The sequence below is a fragment of the Scophthalmus maximus genome, chromosome 18 (assembly GCF_022379125.1).
Source record: "Scophthalmus maximus strain ysfricsl-2021 chromosome 18, ASM2237912v1, whole genome shotgun sequence".
In the NCBI taxonomy this organism is placed as follows: domain Eukaryota; kingdom Metazoa; phylum Chordata; class Actinopteri; order Pleuronectiformes; family Scophthalmidae; genus Scophthalmus; species Scophthalmus maximus.
Genome location: NC_061532.1, coordinates 7,261,888 through 7,285,000, shown reverse-complemented (window position 1 = coordinate 7,285,000; position 23,113 = coordinate 7,261,888). Strand labels below are relative to the sequence as shown.

The 23,113-nt window shown below is 42.3% G+C and overlaps 1 protein-coding gene across 6 annotated transcripts in view; it reads left to right on the top strand.

Moving 5' to 3' along the window:
* LOC118290068 (kelch-like protein 29) overlaps positions 1-23,113 on the top strand; it is a 192,074-nt gene that overhangs the window by 105,876 nt on the left and 63,085 nt on the right. For all 6 annotated transcript variants that reach the window (XM_035617404.2, XM_035617406.2, XM_035617405.2 and 3 more), the window contains one exon: positions 17,850-17,988. In XM_035617404.2, coding sequence (XP_035473297.1) covers positions 17,850-17,988 — 139 coding nt within the window. The remainder of the gene's footprint in view (positions 1-17,849; positions 17,989-23,113) is intronic.

Sequence of the window (23,113 nt, the reverse complement as noted above, 5' to 3'; positions counted from 1 at the left end):
GCTGGTGGCAACATTGCTGTCGAAGCTGAAAGCGACCCTCTCCTTTTTTCTTTTTCGTGTGTGCAAATGCCTAAAAAATAAGTAGCTGATGAAATTCACTCGCTGCATATGTTGTGAGGCTCAGCTGAGAATGTAGTTTGAAGTCGCACAGACAAATCTGTTGGGCCACCTGCTGCAGTGCAGAGCATGTGCCACGGCTCCTCGCCTCTTTTCTCATGTCAGACATCATTTTAACGCCTCCTTCCACCTCACTGCCCTTTACCAGTTCTGTACTCTTTTCTCTCTCTCTCTCTCTCTCTCTCTCTCTCTCTCACACACCAGTATAAGGGAGGGACACACTAGTCGCACTCTTCCACCAGCGCACACGTCAAGCGGCACCCGGCCTCCCCTCTCTGGCCAGGAAGTTCATCTTCCAGTCAGCTCACATCAGCCATCATCTGGGGACCGAGCTGCTCCGGTGCTGCTAGTGAATGCAATTAAGATGCCTTGCTGAGTTAAGATCAGTGTTTTTCTTTTGCCACGGCGAGACCGCCGCATCCCGAGCCGGTGCTCCGCTTTCCTCTGCTGTTGCCGCTCTCCTCCGCCTCATCTGCCCTGTTCAAACTTTGGTCTTCGTGAGACCTAAATTATGCATTCGTTTTTGTTTACTGTTGGACGGTGCATATTGGCACTGTGGCATTACTGTCCACTCGCATATTGGTTCTTTAGCGATTATCGCTGCAATGTCGCCGCTAAGTGAGGAAATTATTGGTGACCAAATTAATAAGATAGCGACTGCACACACTCTGTGTGTGTGTGTGTGTGTGTGTGTGTGTGTGTGTGTTTATGTGTGCTGGTGTCGTTTAGTTGGAGGAGATAACGTGCCTGTTTTCTCGAGACTTAATGATACCTCATCAAATACTATTATGGAATGGACATGCTGTTTATGGGTTTGCGTTGTCACTGGCGTATGATGTTACGAGATGTGGTTGTGACATGGTATTTGCCTAACGTCTACAGTAGCCACCGTTGTTAAGGAGAAATAAAGCATGCAGCGTTATCAGTGTTATTAGTGGTGCATAAATATTCATTTTGATTCAACCACAAGAGCAGACTGCTTGCATGACAGGCTGTTCAAACCAGTTATTAAAAACACAGCCAGTTTGTGATAGCCACACTGAGACCATTAATCATGGCATGCACATTAATTAAACCCTCCCCTTTTCTTTCCACATCTCTCTCTCTCTCTCTCTCTCTCTCTCTCTCTCTCTCTCTCTCTCTCTCTCTCTCTCACTTGATAGCGTGCAGAGAATCTTGACTGCATCCAATTTATACAAAAGTGTATACCTTTGATCCAGACAAATATACTGTGTTTTGTCTGACAGTTGTAGGTTTTATTTTTTTATCTTATTCTTTATTTTTTGGTTTCAGATATTGCTGACTCAGATCAGTGTATGCATAATGAGCAGTGGTAAATTAATTAAAGTCAGCGTGCCGTTGTACTGGGTGAACTTAAAGCTATCCACATCAGGATTAGCTAATGCAAAACTAGAGTCATTATGATTCCAAAAACAAGCTTAACTTGAAATATGAAATGCATGGATTTTAAAGTGTTCCCCCTATCTCTCTTACAGTATTCCTTAATTCTAGATGGCTCCGGTGAAAACCGAAATGGGATTCATAAGAGCTGAGAATGTTGCAAATTATTAATAAGGTTGAAATTTATTCCAGCCATTGTGGACTCGGAATGAGCAGATCATTCTCTTAAATGAATACATGCAGTTTGACGTGGATATGCTTATGAGCAACCTTGGCACATGAGACCATATGGGGCCTACATATTAATGATATTGACTCAAACATCTCATTTGAGAATGGAAGGAGGAGCGGTCTATAGATCGCTGTGCTCGTGTTATGATGTAGCCCAGCCGCAACCTGACGCTCTCTCTTTAACTTTGCTAGGGATGGCTTCCATTGAGATGTCTAACCGTTTCTAGTACTGCTCCTGCTCTCAGGGGAGAATGAAGGAGGCGAGGGAGGGGAGGAGAGTAGCAGCACTGTGTCATAAGCGGAGAAAGGAAAGCTGCTTGCCCTCGTTCTTTCTATCCCTCGTTATCGTATTTTAAAGGAGAGGAGCCCCGCCAGGAGCCCCATACATTATATCGCCCCACAGTTAATATAGGGATGGTGGATAGCTCATTAAGATGGATCATTCCTCGTCCACCTCCGCCGTGCAGAACGCGGCACCGGCTTCATTAATCACCGGGATTTTCGAGATAAAGCTCAGTGGCGGCACAGTCGCAGGACCCGGAGCCTGACAGCCCGGCTGCTACATGCATAATCACAGATGCAGTGCAGCCAAGGAGCAGCTGCCCGGGTCCCTGCCACGCTAGAGGGGGCACCGTATCTACACCGCCCTCCCCCATTCTCTCCTCAAACTATACTCTCCTCCCTCACATCCTCCCCACCTGTCCTCTTCACTGCAATTCTCTGAAAGTCTGTCCACCCCCCCTACCCCACTCCTGATGTCACCCCTCCCGTGCTGGCGTCTCTCCATCCTCTCCCCCCACCTGCTTCCCATACCCACTTAAAGCCTCTGCCCCCCCCCCCCCCCCCCCCCCCCCCCCTCTCTTTCCCTCCACTTTGCTTTTTTCCTCCCTCTCTTTTTCTACTGTATATGAGTACCTGCCACCTGTTCCGTGCTGCTCTAACTTCGTTGTCCACCTCCCTGCTTTCTCTACCCCCCTGCTGGAGGCTGAAGTTGTTATCCATTCCTCTAATAGCCTGCCTTTTGAGGCTTGGTAATGCCTCAGCAAAGTGGCAAAGGGGAATTGAAGAGAAGAATGAATTCAAAAAAATAAACATCAAAAATTTCCAGTCGGCCCAGATTGTTGATTTGCCTCTGACACCTGGGATGGAGAGCATCGGGTGGCTGTTTTTATCTAAAGCATCCCATCAATCAATCTCCTTTGCCATCTACATAAAACATGCTTTTTGTCCAGAGCCGCAGCTAACTGGTCGAAAATGGTAATTATTTAATATTTGATTTGAAATATTTATGGCTATATTTTATTGTTTAATCATCTGTTACTGTTTGAAGTTGACTTCCACTGATACTCCAGGCCCCATTTGTCCTGTCATTGCTGTGATGACTGAAAATAACTGTGTTGTCTTCAGTCCTCACGAGTTTAGTTTGATTTCTGTTTTTGTTCATTAAATAAACATCTTAGCTCAAAAATACACACAATACAATACATACAAAGACACTGAAGGGTTGAATTTTAGTTTGCTTTAGTGTGATCACATCTATGCTCAGTTACTACATCTATTATAGTCGGGTGGAGGTTGCAAGATAAGGTCAGTTTCTTTTCAGCTCCATTACTTTAAAAAAGAAAAGTATTTCCCTCTCTGACACTATCTTCCACTGCATTGTGCCATGAATTAAAAAGCAGATCCAAAATATATTAGAATTGAGCAGCCCTTGACAGTGGTCTTTCATTGTGCAGCACTTTTTCAGGGAGATTCATTTTTTTTTTGACAGTGTTTTTTGTTGGGCTAATCCACTATGTTCTGGAGCGACAAACTTAGTTACATCTATACTTTTCAATCCGTTTTAAACCATAGTGGAAGAAATACTCGGTCTGTTTACTTTAAAGTAACAATACAACAATATACAAACACCCAATATATTAATATTAATATATACCCCCATTATTTTTAAACTTCCCAAAGATGTACAGGAGTTTTGTCCACAAAATATACTAAATTTAATTATACTTATAATATTGAATCAATTGTACACCTACACAGAATGTGTTACATCTGAGAGATTTGGAAACCACTTGGCTGTCAAGCAGAAGACAAATGTCACCAAGACAAACACTGACAGTTCAGTTGTATAAAATAATATTTTATATAATGAATAGTGTCACATTAAGTTAAGAAAAGAATTCAGGCTCCTGGGATATGAGCGACAGAGGTGGTAGAAAACTGTTGTGGTATATGGTTGAGATGGACCTTGACTATAAAAGCTATAACAAGTATTCATATTGCATAGTATAGGTAAAATATGGATAAGGAAGCAGAGGAAGTCATGTACCCCCCACAATTTTAATTAGACTATGGAGCCCCATTGCTATCTTCTGAGTCCCATCCCAAATTTCACAACGCACAATCTCCAGAATAACCCAAAAGCATTTCCTGCATTTGCGATGGAGTATGACACCTTTGCTCCGAGCTGCAACATTATTCATTGAGTATTCGGGAGAGGTCTCAAACTGGAACAGTGCCATTTGCCTTCATGAGACGTGCGCAACCCGTGGTTATGTGGGAGCAAATTGATTTGCGTGTCAAGTAGTGTCAAAGTGAATGTATGTTACACCCTCAAATGGGCCTGAATCTCAAACACCTAATGTCAGAGGCTTTTCTAATATGACAAAGATTAATTGCCACAAGTCAAATGTCGATGTGTTATCCCGCACATCATCTATGAAATGGTTAGTAATGCATTATCAATGAGGCCGAGTGTAAACACAGCAGATGTTACCAGGAAGCCAGTCGATACCGAATGTTTTTTCCCCCCTAACAGGAAGGCATAATTGCAACGGTGAAGGAACTCGGTATCCAAAACAGCAGCAGATGTGCATCTCAGCGTCAAAAAAAAAAAAAGAGATCCAGTTGTTCAGCAGTATCAGTTTGCTAATGTTCACCATGCGCTTACTTATCTGAGTGGAGAGTCAAACCTTTTTCTCTCAGGTAGAAACTTTTAAATTGGTTTGATATTGTATGCAGGGCATCTAATAAATACTAATGACTGGACCAGACATTAGCAAGGATGGCTCCCCTCTCCAACTCATTATTCCCCAGATTTAGCAACAGGCTAGGCATGTGAAGGTACTGTATATAAGTCCTCTGTGACACTGACAAATGATAATGGCCTGAATTGCAATCAAGAGATCTTTGTAGGCTAGTGCGGCACACTGTGAGCTCAATGGACTTCGAGTCTCCCTTAGTAAGACAGAACAGCATGAGATGCCAAAACAGCAATATGCTCTTGCCATATTAAGTTTACAAGTGTTTTGTTGCTAGAGGCTGCAGTTCTGAATTATAGGGTTGATAACTACCATTCTTCTGCCACAGTGGTCATTGTACCCACTCTGTCTCACAATCAGACATTGTTTTCTTACGTATTGCAGCTTTTCGGACTGCAGGATTTAAAAAAAATAAATAAAATAAAGTACTGTTTTAGAGAGTTAAATTTAGATTATAACTTTACAAGAACACATAGGCACTGAAGCATGCTGGACACAATCAGAATTTGTGGGCCAGTGCAGTCGTCTAATGGACTGTTTTCTGTCCCTGGAGGCAGAGAGAGAGAGAGAGCGGCAGATGGAGATGGGGAGAGCGGGAGGAGCGAAAGAAAGCAGAGACAAAAAATCTGATGAAACGCAAAGATCACTCGCCTGACTCCACCGTAGGCCGGGAGCCTATCTCAGGTGTGCGGTCTGCTGAGAAGACGCCCTCACACGACCTGACCCCACCACTAACCTCTCTGCTTTCACAAAGTTACCCAGTAAACACACATTGTCTCTGGGGGCGGGGATATGTGACATTTATCCTGAGTCGCACAGGTGACATGGGAATCTTCTTGTATCGCTGTTGTTGTTGTTTTTCTGTATGTGGAGTTGTGTATGTGTTGTCCTGCTACTATGGGTCAACTAGGAAGTAATGTTGCCCTATAGAGGCAAGTGCCACCCGTGTGCCAAGCGTGTGAGGAATGTACCCAAACCAAACTCATAAGCCCCTAGCGAGGTGTAAGACAAGCTGGGCGGCATATCTACATGCTCTCACACATACACTGGCATCTGTCCTCGGCCATCGGTGCGTGTCTAAATGTGAAGGGTAGAAAAGGCGCCTGTCACCGATTAGGCTGTTTAAACTTTGAATGAGTACTTAAGTGGAGTTTGCACTTTGTTTTATTTGAGGTATATTTGTACTTGAAATACCCATAAAGGTAATAACAACTTGACAGTTTTACTTAAAGGGGGGAGTATTTTCCACATTTTATGCACTACTGTACTTTGTGTTTTCCTGACCACCAGTGGTTGCCCTTTTCTAAGGAGTATTTCAACCAGAACTTTGGACTTTAAAATGTCGTATTTATGGTCTAGAACAGGTGCTTTTCACGGCTGATGATAAACCTGATCACCCAGAGGACACTTAGTCAGCTGTGGAGTAAAAAAAGCTGCAGATACAACTGTCTCTCTATTCAAGTATCCTACCTTTTGTCTGAGAAACCATAAAATAGACCCCAAAAACAAAAGTATTTTTATAGCAATTATATTGGGGATCTTAACTTGAATTTTAAAGGTGTTAAGATGTAAGTGTTGTTGTTGTTTAAACTGTGGACTTGTGGTCCCAAGTTGCCATCATTAGTAATTAGTCCTCACAGTCATTACTGTAATGGCATGAAATTGCTCTGCAGCAGAACAGCGCACCTTCTAAAACCATAGCATGTTGGAAATGCCTCCTCTAATGCCTGGATCTGCCCCCTGTAACAGCGACGTGTCCCGTCGAAGTTCCCTTGGTCATTCAGTGTGAGGTGCATTGTTATAAGAAGGTCATCTGATAGCTTGAATATGTTTATTACTCATGTTTAGTTTTCCATAGAAAACTTTAAAAGGGTTCGGTGTGATTGTTTTGTCCCACTGCCAGGGCTGATTAAAGTCCCAGACTTTTGGCATCTGATGATGAAAAGCCATATGAGGTGAAGAAAAGTGGACCGGCTTACCTGTCTGAGGGCCTTGAGACGACCATAGTAATTGTTTGTATTCGCAATGTTATGGTTTATGGTTGAATGTCATTCTAGGTGAGTGCTCGGCACAGAACAGCCGCTCGTTTGCACAAGGCGGCTCTCAGTTCTGCATGTGAGTTAACGTGACACACTCTCAGTCGGTCACATGCACAAGTGGCAGCTCCAAAAAAGAACCTGGATGCTCAGTCGACCATCTCAAGGTGAAGCACAAATGAAACGGATTCTGCAGATATTCTCACAAAGGTTGCGTTCACATTGATACACAGGACCTCCTGTCCAGATGATTCATTTTCCTCACTTAGCCCTGCTTTTTTCCACCAGGGTTTATAATGGGGGCTGGACAGAACTCTGGACCCTGCAGTAATTTATATGAAACAGCAACTTAGCAATTTAATTAAAAGGGAAGATGGAGAAGTGTTATGTACCCACTCAGTTCTAATCAAATCCCCTCCGAGCATATACTGTAGTATGTTATCTCCGCCAGCCAGCGACTCCTCATAAGCACAACATTGTTATTAGGATTATTCTCTTATGACATTGTCTTGCCTAAAGTCGTGTGTGTGTGTGTGTGTGTGTGTGTGTGTGTGTGTGTGTGTGTGTGTGTGTGTGTGTGTGTGTGTGTGTGTGTGTGTGTGTGTGTGTGTGTGTGTGTGTGTGTGTGTGTGTGTGTGTGTGTGTGTGTGTGTGTGTGTGTGGGGGGGGGGTGGGTGGGGGTGGGTGGTTGGGTGTGTGTGGGGGTGGGTGGGTGTGTGCGCGCGTTGTGCGTCTGCATGTGTATTTGTGCATTTCCTTGTGTGTTTAGTTTTGGAATATGCACGTACGCCTGTCTGCATCAGAGGGTGTGTGTGCATTTCTGCACTATGACAAAGTCATCTGTTGTGGCGTGGATGAATTACTCTACCCCCGAGCTGAGTTTGACAATGACGTCCTCCACAATGCTTGAGCAGAATGTTTGCTAATCTGTGATACAGTTTAGGGCACAGTCCACGTCATGTGGCGTACTGTTAAAACAACATATGTATGTAACTAAAATCCATATTGTTATCTTGCATCTTTGGCACTATGACAAATAAGTGTAATAAATGGCCGGCTTTTTAAAGCAGGCAGACCTGTATTCCTGTATTTTATCCCAAAAGCTGCACTTATTAGAAGTGCAGAGCTCTTTGATTTTATTCCCATGAAGCTTCTCATATAATATAGGTTTCCCTAATGGAAATAAATTGGGAATGTACTATTAGACCATAAGTCAGTGTGGTAATCAACCCCTTCATCCAAATGCATTGTTAGTTTTGGAAGAATTCCTGGTAATTGTTGGAGCTGTGTCGGACTATTTCAACAAGCAATTTGCCGAATTCTCAAGAGCAATGAAGGAAAAGCCAAACTGTTGAATCGGAGGCATGTGAGTGTAAATATGTCTGCTACCCACAGAAACAATTCCCAGGCATTAGTGCGCTATGACATGGAGAATAATTGTTTATGCTGCATCCAGTTAGCAAACCCACTATATGCAGTGGCATCAACATTTGTATCATGTGGCTCTTTGTGTATGGAATTATCCAACGCTTTAACGGTTGTCACATTGTAGCATTGCAATTGGTCATTGATCGACCAATCATCCCCCGTCGCACACCTCCTCGGCTTCCAGTGGAAGAAAAGCAGAGAAGTGACTGCTGCTCATCATCGGAGCAGTTCATTTAACTTATTAGTTTATAATTATTAGTTAATTCACTGTTCATTGCATCTCATTAGTCCATCTCTCTGCCCCGCTCGCTTTACTCTGCCGCAAGTGGTTTATACACATATATATATGTATATATATGCAGAGCTGACAATAACTGAGTTTTGAGTTGTGAATAAATCTGTGACCTAACATATTAACATTAAGCTGCCTTCAAGGTGCTGTCAGAAACATCCAAATGTTTTGTTCAGAATGCGTGAGTCATACGAGCGAGCGGGTAAATACACGTCGTATAAATTTGTGATTTTCTGTGGTGACCATGGTTACTGAGATGGGGCAGTCATAAAATTGCTGGTAATGGATTTTATTTCAAACATCCTCAGAAATACGGGCTATGTTTATGTTGTTATTCCTTTTGTGTGTCTGTGTTGTGAGAGGCGGCGTGGTGGGTGTGAAGCATCAGTGGATCGTTTCTGTATTTGTATTTGACTGAGAGTGCTTTGGTGGCAGATGAACAGAGGTTTTCAGCTGATGCTGTTTTGCTGTGATAATGAACTGATCAAATTTAACTTTATATCAGCTGGAATCTGGTATCTTCACTTCACTATCTTTTATTTCTCTTTTAAAGTGGCCACTTATACAATACAGTACAACTTAATTAATCCCAAACGCAATTTGGTTAAGGGCAAGTGAAAAACCAAAACAGGAAACAGACATACACTGACAAACATAAACAACAACAACCAAACTAACACACTTTTGGTTCAGCTGTTCAGTTGCGTTGAGGGCAGTTATAGTGACCCTTAGACTGAGGCAAACACATTGGAGGAGTCTGAGCAGGTTTCCTTGCGCCTTCTCTTACATGGCGCTGTCTTCAGCTCAGCCTTCGTGTGGGGAACTGTTAAAAATATCCCACGTCCCATGATACACTTGGATTAAAATGTTGTTGAGCTCCAGGCACGCCATTTTCCACTTCTGGAGGGGTTAAACGCAAAAACGGTCTTTCCAATTGTTCGTCTCTGAATGCTCGAATGGGTGTTTTATTTCTGTGACGTTTGATGGCGGGGACATGAGCACGACATGTTGATATAGTTGGTCATGATTGTCACATTAGTGGCTTGGCACAGCACTGACTTTCACATTTCTGGTGGGTTCAAAAGCAGGTTTAAAAACAGCCAAAGAGGAGTGCTGCAGTGGTAATGATGTGTCACAAAGCTATAAAAGGGACCCCCCCCCACAAACACACACACACACACACACACACACACACACACACAAACAAAAGAGAAAAAAATGGGTTTCCAGGAATATAAATCTATACACATCTTTGATGTGTCGTTGGATCTTGCTCTGGTGTCCATAGGATAACACCTATTGCTTTCACGGCCCCGTGGGCCCTTTACCTTGACTTGGCTCTCCTGTCATGTGACCCGACTGGCCGACAGGTACCGGCACACCCCCTGTTGCCTCCCAACACCCTAATTAAGACCTCGGCTTTTGCTGAAAACGTAGTTTCTAACAATGTTGTAATACCAACTTTGGAGTGTCTTCGTTTTCTTTTGGAACATTTTAATTGGTCGGGAAAATAGGCATCATGGTATGATTTGTTTTTGAAGCTTAAAATGCTTACTGCTGGAGTAAACTCTACAATCTTCCTTTGAATTATTTTGGAACAGAAGTCATGTCCCAGTTATTTTTTCGGATAGAGTTGCTCCCTGGGTGCATCTGTTGGAGGTTAGACTCACTCTACACCGAATGCGAAGAGAAGTAGATAGATGTGCTTCATTCTTTTTATTTTTCGTCATTTACCAGTGAGAAAATTCGATGGAAATGATGCCAAACAAAGAAATTTACGATTAAGCCATTGAGTAAATTTACGATTAAGCAATTTAGCTAGTCAAGTTTTGGTTTAGCTTTAATGTCATTGAAGCTATTATTTGATAAATAAGTTAAATGCCTGTGCCTCTTCACAACACCAGCATAAAATCAGATGGAAATGTTTTGACACCAGCAATGTTACTACGAAGGCTCAGGGAGTTAAATCTACCGTAGCCTTTTCCGTGTGAGTACACATTGGGGGGCATCTTCTTCTTCATCTTTAAAAAAAAAACTTTGACAGGATGCTGCAGTGCCTGAAGGAAAGAGCAGATGTGACGGTGTTCTTGTTTGCCAGCCACAGGTGCATCCTCTTGTTAAAACCTGTTTGAGGGAGAATGACCACTTGTCACCTGTTGTCCACCCCGCCTTCCTCCTGCCTAAAGAGGAAGCCACCGCACCAGCCGAGGCCAGTGACTTTCTGGTCCTCTCACTCGACACACACACACACACACACACACACACACACACCCACACACAAAGAACAAGGGAACATCGCATGACATCCTGTCAGTGTTGCAGCAGGCCAACACAGGCTCCCGGGCTCTCTCTGTTTATGTTCTTCCTCCTCAAAGGCCGTGCTTGTATTTGCCTTGACTTTGTTCTACTAGTGACAATTGTTTGCTTTTGTGTGTGTGTGTGTGTGTGTGTGTGTGTGTGTGTGTGTGTGTGTGTGTGTGTGTGTGTGTGTGTGTGTGTGTGTGTGTGTGTGTGTGTGTGTGTGTGTGTGTGTGTGTGTGTGTGTGTGTGTGTGTGTGTGTGTGTGTGTGTGTGTGTGTGTCACCCTTGCACCAGAGGGCATACAGTACATAGAGGTATGAGTGTGCAGAGCAGGACAGAGAACTCCCTGTGTTTTTTTCTTTTTGCTTATCAAGGTCTTCTCTCTCTTGCCTGTTTGAGGAAGGCGGCAAAGGCCGAGACCGTGTCTTTTTGAGGGGCACATGTTCCTTTTTTTTTTCTGTCATGGTGTCCTCCCCCCAGCCCCCACCCCCCGGCTCAGTCCATACTCTTTGACAGGCTCAGGTAGCTCGGCTCAGCAGATTCCAGCAGGGAAAAATAAAGCGTCCTCATCATGTACTATTCTCTGAGGCTTCATGGTGCCACTGCTCGCTCACCGACTGAAATCAGGACAAACTCGAGGGATCACAAGGATTTCTGACGCCTTGCATGAGGTGATTCGCTGGGAGTAGTAGTAACAGTAGAGACGTCTCCAGAAAATGAATGTGGCAGTGATTGTTAGAGGTATGTTTCAGGGACGGTTTAGAGTAATTTCGTGCCCGTGACAGAGACACAGGATAGATCGGGTGACACATCTGCTGGCTTTTATCTGCGTAAAGCATCATTTGTTCAGCAGATGGCAGCGAGATGAGTGGCCCGATAGTGTCTGTGACATTTTGCACCTGTAAAAGGCTGACATTTAGCCACGGTGGCTTTTTGAAATGAACTGTCCTGGGCTGAAGATGGCGGCCCGGAAACGTTCCTTTTGAAAAAGTGGTTGGCTCCTTTCTTTGCTTTTGTGCAAACAAATGGGATGTATCAGTGTGATTTTACAGTGGTCGTCCTTGGATTGTTATGTCAACACTGAGATATTTTAGATTTAACAGCCAGGCATCTTCCTACGATGTTAGTCCCCCCCAAAAAAAGGATTTCCCTCGGGATCAATAAAGTATTTATCTCTCCATCTATCTATTTACAATATTTTCTCTCTTTCAGTAAAATCTAACAATCCCTGATCAATAGATAATCTGAAGATAAATCAATTCAATTTGTTTATTTTATTACATTGAATAAGAAGAAAAACAAAATTAGGAGAAAACCCCCCCAACATAACTCCAGATGAGAAATATCCATGTCACTAGAATTATTTGACAATATTTATTTCAATTTTATGTTTTGAATATTGTATCTATTTAAAGTACATTTTTTGATTCAGACACTAGAGATAGGCATGGCTAAAATGGATCTCTAAATCATTTTCCATAAAAAACAAAAAGTTTTGTTGCTTTTGTTTATTGCTTCTGCAGTTAAATAAAAAAATGTAACAAAATTTCTTAATTTAATTCATTCCAAGCATATTAGCTGTATGACAGTCACACGGATGATAATGCGTTGGAGTCAACTGTGTTTACGAGAATAACTAATTTAAGCAGCTCACTGTGTTTACATAAAATATTAGAAGGTTAATCTAGCCTTAAAATTTGAACTTGAATCAAATTAAATTTTTTAAGATTAACAATTTGTTTCATTAAATGCATAATAGTGGATTTTAAAATATCGTCAACCCACAGAAATGATAAAATGTCAATGAGGATATGTGAATGGCTATTTTGCTAAAGTTGAAACATGTACTAAGTCAAGAAGTGATTTTATTTTTTTAAAAGTTTTACTTCACTGGATGTCTGCTCTTTCAGCAACAGCTCGGTCCAAACCTGCTCTCTAAGCTTGAGGAGTCTTTTATATCCTTTTAGGAAACTTTGGTCTGACGGTGTTATGACCTGGCATTCCAATAACCAGGCTTTTGATGCACGGAGATAGAAAAAAGCCAAAAACATATCAGCGTGTCAAGTAATAATTTAAGAATTTTGCATAAATTCCCCCTTGGCTTCAGAGCTGATATTGAGCCGTTTCCCCCGCTGTTGTACCTTGGACCTGAAGGTTGCAGAACAGAGAGATTACATGATCCAACAGCTTGTGCTGACAGCGGACTCTTGACCAGTCTCTCTGCCCGTGAGTGTGGGTGTTTTCAAAGTCAGCGGGAGACAAGGAGCCCCCCCCCCCCCCAAATATCAGACCTAGACCATACTGTTTGAGATTCTATGACAATAACAAGTAACCCATAATTAATATCAAATAATTTATTCATTTGAGTTCTGTTTTATTGCTAGTGCAGCACTTCACATGGGAATACCCCTGATAAATCCTCCTGACATTCTCAGTGCTGTACCATAGGTTTCAGGCCTTCTGTTCTCTGCAGGGGGGAGAGACATTTTTGGGTCCAACACTGTGAAAGCTTTTTTTTTTGCTTGGAAATACTTCTTTTGTGCGTATTTATTATGAACCATGCTCTTGGCCCACTCAGCTTATTCAGTTATAAAGGCAGTTTTGAACTGTAATTTCTCAGAGGTCCCTCCTCATCAAAAGGCTTTTGTATGAGGGAGCCCATTTTGATCAGAACGCCTCAGTCCCACCAGCTTCAGCCCTGCAACAGTGCTGCTGCCGCTGCTGCTTTAAAATAGCAAAAGCACATCAGTTTTGTCCTAATTTTGTCTTTGCGAAATTCAATCTAATTAAATCAAAAATAATCACAGTACGGTGTGAATTTTTATTATGTTAGTTGAAACTTTAGGTTATTTTTTGGTTTCATGAATTTAAACGATTCAAAACTAATTTTAGAAAAAAAATGTCAATTTTGATTACAGTGGCATTAATTGGAAATTAACGTTTCCTTTTTCAACATTAATGTGATTGTGTTATTAATTAAACACAAACACATTTTGTATCAATGGAAAAATAATCCCTTGAGAAAACTAAAATCAACAAAACATTGTGTCATTTGATTAATTTCCATTAATGAAAATATATTTTTTTGGTTTTCATCTTCCTCATATAGCAAAACTATGTCAGAAATGATTGTGGTCTTTGCACAGCTGCTTTAAAAGCTTAATCAATTGCTTTGCAGATAATTACGTGATTATTTATTGATTTCCTTTTCATCTGTGGTCTGATAAAATGATGAAGCACTACTCAGTTAAAAAAACGGTACTGGTGTTCGGTTGTCTTGTCCAAGCTGAAGAAAACCCATAATGGCAGAGTTGTACATTGAATTATTGATCAGCTAGCATGGTTTGTACTATGTAATTAAGCTGTGAGTGTTTGTTTGGAATTGATTGTTGAAAGTTTAAAAGGGAACAAAAAGGTCAAAGTGAACCCATCAGTGCCCTTTCTGCCGCAACATAGAATGTCAGCCATTTCTATATAGGTATGTGGACTATTATATCTCTATGTTGTAGAAACACGATTGATCAGAAAGAGAGCAAAACATAGCTGTCAAGAGAAATAATAAGTTAAATCAAAAATAAGTTATCAATAGTCAATTTTTGCAATTTGTATTGTAACAGTTTTTCGCAAATTGTCTTGTGTCCTTAGTAATAAATATATCAATCTTACCCTCTCTTTTTTTCTTCCCCTGGAAGAACTGTAAAAGCAAATAATTTCGGGGGAAAATAATCATATTTTTGAATCCCTCCTCATTTTTATTTATTGTCAGTGTCATGCTTTATTTTATATTTATCAAAAATAAGGACATGAAAGTCTAAATATTCTGAAACCGGTAAATTGATGATGATGCATCGTTATAAGATCAAGAACCTCATATCAGAAAGGTCAATCCAGCTTGTTGCCAAAACATTTAAATTAATGTTTCTGAGTGGATTTTTATATTTCAGACACATTCTCAGCTCTGCATTGGAAAATTTAATTTCTAAGCTGGTTCATCTTTACAAAAGGTGTAGAAAACATGACATTTCAAACCAAAGCCTTTTGCTCTAATGCAAACATTCAAATGTTTTTACCTTTAGCTTCTAGCCTATTCAACTCAGGCCATTTTGCGAGTTACTTTGAAAGAAGAACATGTCCCACGTGTCCCAAATTTCCAATTTTTGTGCAAACACAAAATGGTGGATCTACACATGCAAAAAACATGTAGAACCCTAAAATGGCTCCGTGATTGGCAACCAACGGGGTGCCGAGGCGCCCTTTTACAGCAGCCAATCACAGCCCTGTGATTGACTTTACCACACTTTATATTACAGTGTGCGCTGATAGGTTGGTGGGAATCTCACCCGAGGACGCCATTGGCCACAGCTCTCAGTAGATGTTTGACAGTAGAGTTACTAGGCTGAACAGCCGAGTTGGCACAGTGTTCATACCCCCTGTACAGCGTGTCAACCAATCCCGAAGAGCCAGCACAGGGTGTTGTTATTATTGTGAACGGCTTTGGGGCAGGAAACTACTCTGGCACATTTCTTCACAGTTTGCGGTCCATGATATACTCCAGAAATGTAGCACATTAAACCCCTATGAGAATATCTGTGTAAACAAACCTTACCGCTGTTTTGTGCATCTGTTGCAGAACTTGATGGTCCTCAGGAGATTTTTTTTTTTTTTACTTTAAGACTATTGAGATGTTTGGTGTTTCAAAGCCGCTGTGGTCCCATTGAACGGCGGCTGTGCCTCACCACACTCCGCACCAAACCTCAGAATGGGGACGCCATGTGCAGTTTCATGGTCCCCGGCGGTGATGAGTTGTTCCAGTGCGCTCGCAGATCCACCCAAGAAGCCACGATTAGCTTTTCAATCGGGCATTCAGGTGTATTCGCCAGGCTCCGAGGGAGGCGGCTATTGTCTGCCGACAAGTGGAGTTCTCTGTCTCCCCCTCGCACTTTCTCTATTGTCGGGGTAAATGGATGGTATGCAGTGTGGCTGATTGGAGGTGAGAGCCATAGCGGCCGCCGGAGATTCACTAATGCAAACTCGGAGCCCCTGTGTATTCACTATTCACAGTCCGCGCCCACACAGTAATCAGATAGCTGGCCCACTGAAGTTCAGCCGTGGAGTGGAATGTGTTGAGAGACGGATGAGAGACAAGGCAAATGCCAGCTTTTGTGTATGCACATGCATGCGTATGGCTCGCTCTCTGCATCCAGTTGTGTATCTGGTCAAGGTAGAGCAGCCTTAATGTTGAAATGGCATCAATTAAGCATTCAGCATGTTTAATAACCAGGTCATTTTTCCCGGCCATTCATTTCTTGATGCGATAACTGTGAAGGATGCGCCGCTCTGCAAAGAGGCGTTTTGCCAAAGCGCGCTGCTGAATTGCACCTTATTTGTCATGTGTCTTTATACTGCATAATTTCAGCTCCCAAATTAATTCAGAGCTGAGCTCCCAGTGTCAGTCAGGAGAATGGAAGGAGCTAAATGAGTAGATATTCCAGCCAAATACAAGGGCGAGTGTCATTCCAGGTTAATTAAATCCCTGATTTGAGTCTGGCATGAACACGCATCTCTTTCAGGGTGATAACGCAAAAACAAAACAGAAACTCCTTTAATTCAGCTTGGATGTTGCCAATACAATCACATGTCTGATCAGTTTCGCACGTTTAATGGCCCGTGCACGCGCGACATTACTGACAACAAAATGATCGCCGCTGTTCAGTTTGCCATGTTTATGCTACATTAGCCTCAGGCAAAAAAATCACTCTGCTAATCAAAGGGTTATCTATATCATCATATGTGGTCTGCTCTTAATCTCTCCTCAGCATGGAATATGTGCCTTTATAAAAAACCAGACTACTTTGTGCCTAATAGGTTTTTACTACGCCTCACAGTCAGCACAGTCTATGAAATGCATGTGTTGATGCTAAGAAGACGGTATAGAAGCTGGCTCCCACTATGATCATAATGATCCCCATTATCGTGCCCGCAGTATTCTGCTGTACACAAATCTCTCCGCGTTAACATTTAGTGGCATTCTGAGCGGTGGATCACAGTGGAGATTAACGTAGCTGTACTTTTGGTTATCTCTCCCAAGGCTGTGGAATAAGTTTCGCGTCTCCCGCTGATTCCCATTCTCAGCCTCCCCTCATGGTGCCTCATTAAGACGCAGCGGAACAAGAGCCTCCGACCCAGCGCCACAGTGAGGCCGGGCCTAACGTTGTGCGACTGCTCCAGATTATGCAACTCCGCTGTCTTCTGGTGCCTCCAACAGCACTTTGGTTTGCCCTTAGTGTGTTTTCTCCGCTCGTGTTTTGTCCCTGTTATTGTAGCCTTTTTTCCCCCTGTTGTTGGTTTGGAAGACGAGGGCGGGTGGGGGTATTTTTCGGAGAGAGAGAGAGAGAGAGAGAAGGGATTTGGGGATGAGCAGTTGTTTTCTCCTTGAGCAACGTTTTGAAGGTCATCTCTTTCCTGAATAGGGCATTAGTGAGAGGCCAAAGAATTTTATTTCCAGTATGAATAATGCATTGACTCTGTTTTCAGCCCGCAACTCTTTTTAAGGCCCATTTTAATCTCATTCCGCTTCCCTTCATTGAAGCTTTAGTGCCACAGTTTAAATTTGCAGTCAAATACAGTTAAACAAGTGTCTCTTTTCCCATAACGACCTTAGATTTCTAATCTTAATCCTAGTTCTATGTTATCCACTAGCATGCTTTGGGTAATAGAATATGTGAGCTAATTGTTTCCTTTTTTTTCATGCACTCTGTTTCTGCTACCTGTTTAGTTACAGGCTTCATTTTGCTTTGGCCTGAAATGTTTAATCAAATCTGCACATGTCATTTCTGGTCTATCATGTAATGAACACCGTTTCTTAAGACTGGCCAGCAATGTTGTTTCCTACAATCTGCACTTTTCAACAGTTTGCTCTGTTTCTTGTCTTGTCATGCTTTTTGATGCACAAAGATCTAAACCAAACTGTGGCATTGTCTGTTTCTTTTTCTTGTTCTACAGAGATGTTGAAGGAGTTGAACCAACAGCGCAGAGCGAAAGAGTTTACAGACCTGAAAATAATTGTTGAAGGCAAAGAGTTTGAAGTCCACCAAAATGTTCTAGCTTCCTGCAGCTTGTATTTCAAGGACCTGGTGAAAAGGTTTGCCTCCGCTTCCCCTCCCACCAGCTGTTGATCCAATCTGTTCTTTTCATAGGGCGCATTTGTGTCGCTTTTTTTTTCCCTTCCCCTCTCTCTCTTGCAGGTGTGTGAAGACTTTGGTTCCTAGCACAGGGCCAGCAGCCATTCCTTCCTCTTCCTGCTCAAAATGAATGTATCTGAAACTGGAGAAAAAAGGTCAACCCTCGTCATTACCTTTCCTCCCCATGTAGGGCAATTTAACCACATTTCCATTTTAATGAGCAGTGACAATGTTCCATGACTGGGGATGTTTTAAAACTCACCAAAGGGCCAAAACAAAAGAATCATACATTCTCCACTTTGGGTGGTAATTTGCCAAAGCCACGCTGTCCTCTGTGGGCAGAGGGATTTTTGTCTCCCAAGCTACCATATTTTTCTGTTGCTATTCCGTGAGTTTTGCTGCAGCCTTTTCGTATGCTAATATATCATGGTTAGTCTAATAAGACATTTCAGTGCCATAAACAAAGGACAAAACAAAAGCGCATTCCGAGAAGTTTAACGAACCACCACTTTCACAGGTTAATGCCACCCTTCACTAATGTGTTTATTTGATGTGGATCCAACTATTCCCCTAGTATTCTGCCCTCCATACTCCCATTTTTATTATTTGTCTTCACAGTGTGTGTGTGTGTGTGTGTGTGTGTGTGTGTGTGTGTGTGTGTGTGCGTGTGCGCGTGTGCGTGCGTGCGTGCAGACCTTTTTAGTGTCTCTAGACGTGTGTGCGCATCTATGAGTGTCACTGTAAAGTCCGATAGCGCAGGTATGTTTTTTTTATCTGCCTTGTTATCCAGGAGGGGAATGCCATAATTCCCTAATGTCCTCATCCTTACAAATCCTTGCAGGTGTTTTCGGCTTGATTGAGAGTCCCCTGGACCCAAAGTTGTTTTTGCCGCCTTGCTGTTTGTGTGCGTGCGTGCGTGCGTGCGTGCGTGCGTGCGTGCGAGCGTGTTTGCGTGTGTGTGCTCGAGTGTGTGTTTGTTCTCACTCGCATGGCTGGGGATGAAGTGCTGAGCAAATACAAAGACAAACAGAAAGACGCGCAGAGTTGCTGGTGGTAGCCGGAATGCCTTAGGGAAGTTTGCCACTCTGCCCCGCAGCCATGCTGCCTCCACGGTGAGCTCATCAGAGAGCTGCTTATCAGCCGCCGTGCCCTCTCCTCTCACCGCTGATACACTTGTTCCTCCTGAATGGGGATGGAGTGAGGAGGACCAGAGAGAGAACAGAGTCTGTGCGAGGATCACTCATCTCCATGACAGCAATACTCGTGAATAAAAACGAGACGCGCCGTCCTCCTTTGACCTTGGCGATAGCGGAGATGCTTCCTGAGAGACTCAAGTGACTTTGGATAGAACTGAAGCCCCCAGTGCTGGTCAACCTGTCTATCAGATTGTCTCGTTTCTGCCTCTTTATCCAGGATGTTGGGAATCTATTATGCGTGAAGACAGGTCCCCCCGAAAGACACCAGAGCTCCCAGAGGAGCGGTCTGAATTTCATCAAGCGCAGCGTCATGCCTGCTGCCGCCTCCGTAGTCTGATTCTTCTTGTTTAATTTGACAGTTTTACAGAGCAAATTCCCATTAATTGGTTAATTAATTGTAAAACTACTTTGATTTATTATCCTAACACTGTCATTTTTTACGGGATTATTTCTAAAATAGAAAAGCTGTCATTGCCTTCCCACTGGAGAATATCTGATTGGTTTGTTCTACTAATTGTTCATTTTAGAAGACGTCTTTGGTTTGATCTGATGAAGTCACAATCATCAACATTATGCTAAACACTACGCCATCAACAGTGATGGCTGTTGATTTTCATAAAGCATGAGGCGCCTCGACTTTATGGAAATGAGAGTTGCGTGAGGATGAGACGGCAGTGGAAAGTTGACACGGGGAGGACGGAGAGGGAGCAGAAACAAAGGAATGAAAGACACTTAGAGCGCAGAGGGGGACGGACGGGAGAGGAGGAGAGCGTTTTGGTCGTAGCCGAGAGGAGTTCGCAGCCTGGCGGAGTGTCACAAGCCTGGTCAAAGAGAAGCAAAGGCCGGTCTGTCATTGAGACGCGGCCTCTCATGTGCCATTCTGGACACTTTTTCAGTGCAGCTGGAGTTATGCTGATGCTGCCCATGGCTCGCTGCTGTCCTCATCTTTATGAGTTCACATAAGAGAGAGAGACAGGAGACCTAGAGAGAGACTTCATCTCTTTTTATATGTTCTGTACCCACGCTCCCTCGCCCTTCTCATTCAGGAGGCATTCACTGCCGTTCAGAGGCCCTGTCAGTGCAGACCGGCAGTGTGTGTGTGTGTGCGCGCGTAGGATGGAAGGACATCATTCTCGCGTGTTATCCAGGCAGGCTGCCATTAGTCAGAGTGAAAGTAGAGATGTAATATTGGAGGTTGAGGGAGTGCACATCACACTTATTTTCCCTGACCTACACACGCACGCACGCACACGCACACACACACACACACACACACACACACACACACACACACACACCAAATGACTCACTTATGAAATTAAAGGCTTTATTGGCAAAGACCCAAAATGGAATAGCAGCATGGGATGGAAAAAGTAATTATGAAAAAAATTTTTATGTCATTTTGCTGCACATCTTGACCAGGACTCCCTGACAGAATAGACGGTGTATCACAATGGGACTTTCCTGGTTGTATAAAAACATAATTTTTGATATATCAAATAAATATGTAAAATGGTGTAAAAAAAAGAAAAAAAAAAAAGTATATATATATATATATATATATATATACACACAAACACACACACGCACACGCACATATATATATATATATATATATACACACAAACACACACACGCACACGCACATATATATATATATATATATATATAATTTTTTTAACAGAATCCAAAAATGTCAGCCTGCTTTTGAGTTATTTTAGTTGAGGCAGGGGAGTCCACTACCTCAACTAAAATATTCAGGCCTCCCCTAAAGTATATGTTCATTCGACCTGCCAGCTTACCCCATGATACCTGAAGAATGTAATGCCTCTCCGAAATGTACGCACACGTCTGCCCTTGCCCCAACCCAAAAAACCTATTACCCTACCCTTTAAAGGACCGATGCACAGAGCAGGGAGACAGATCATCTCCGGTAATTCCATTCTACCCCTCTGGATTTTCAAATAAGTGTGCTCTGCAAGCATTTAATTTATGGCCACTGCATCGGTAATGTAAAAAATCTTTCAGCAGTCCCGACACATGCTTGCTTTCCATTTGTTTTTCCTCCCTTCCTCTCTCTTTGTTGTTCCATTCGGCCTAACTGGAACATAGGACACTGTAATACTCCTCTCGGATGTCAATTAGCAACATTGTTCTAACTAGCTGCATTCAAAGGGTCAGTTCATCTCCTGTACACGCTCATATCCTTATCCATTCAATTATATGAATGCAACGTAATTACCGTCCTTAAATCCCCGTGTTAGGCTATCTGTTCCACGTCAGTGATGGGCAAGTTTTATTTCAAAGAAATCTTACCCAAGAGTAAACCTCACAATGTGGAGCTTCGAGTCCTGAGGTTATAAATCTGCAGACATAAACGTAATAATTTTTGCAGTGTCAGTAGTCATAGAGGGAGGCCCAGCCGCCAAACCTCTCACTAAACTTACAAGCCCTGATGATATCCATAATATTGATTTTGAACTGTCTTTGTTTATTTTGTCACATTTTTAAAATTGTATTATACTCCAAATTTAATCAGATGAAGGCATTATATTTCATCCTAAATCAAACCAAAAGAAAAATGTTATTATTAATAATAATTATAATGTAATAATAATAATAATACGCATTTAAATTTTCTCATGTTTGCTGTTTGTGGATATTTAGATAACACAATCAGCAGTTTTCAGATGGACCATTTTCTTTGGTTTAAATAAATAATTATGTATATAATTTCAATTAGAAAATGTTATGCCTTTATTTCTCGAAGGCAATGTTGCTCAGGATTATTTATTTATTTATTATTTATTCATCTAATTACGATCCATCGACCTCCATTGTATTGGGTTAGTAACAGATTCTCAGAGACAGACTTCTCAAAACCTAGGCAAATTAAAAATATAATGATTTTTTTAAAAACATTTTTTTTTACATTTTTTAAAAGTTTCATAGAACTGGCCTTTTAATTGTGAAGCTGCAGTTTTCTATGGTTTTGTTGTTCAACTTCAATATTCACATTGCCTGTTGCATATGGCTCCACCATCAAACCTCAAAATGAAATCTTAGGTAAAGTTTTTCAATCAAGAGATCTGTCAATCCAATGTCCACATTTATTTTCTCTCTCATGCTGACGGGCCTCTGCTCACACTAGGACGGAGTTTGGGCTTTTAAACTCTCCGCCTGTCATCCTGTCCTCTTTGTCCTTTAGTGTGTCTGCCACAAACTAGGCCCGTTCCAGCCAAATAGCCCCGAAGTCTCCCCCGCACCGTGCAATGGATGGAAAACCGTGGCCTCAATACTGGAGTGCGAACACAAGCAAAAACTTGAGGAACCACATTATCAGTGCTTATTTTAGTCATTTATTCCTGATTTATGCTGTGGCAGGAGATGTAAACACAAGCCATTTTCAGCCCAGAAAGTGTAGACTTTGCATCTGAATAACCGTCCGTCTTTGCATGTCTTGGTAGTGTATGAAAAGAAAAAAATGGTCTTGTAAGAAACAGCTAAATGTATTCCCTATAAAATGGGCTATTTTAGGTTGAAGGATGTGTGATGAAGTGTGTGTACGTGTGTGAGTGCATGTTTTTCCTACTCCCCTCCTTCCTTTCTGCCTCTGCCCACCACCATTTTGCCACTCTCTGCTGATTTTAAGTCTTCCTCCTGAGTAAGTGGTGCATTTTTCACAAACAAATTTCTTTGCCTGAGTGTGCCCATCTTTTCCCCCCTCGTCCTATCTCTGGCTCTCCTCTTCTGTCTCTTCTGTCCTCCCTTCCTCCCTCTTTCACTATTTAAATTCGAGTCTGCAATCAGACGCAGCATAAATATCCACCTCCTTAAGACGCTCCACAAAAGTCATTTCCATAACATAAGTGCTCCGACAAAACAGACT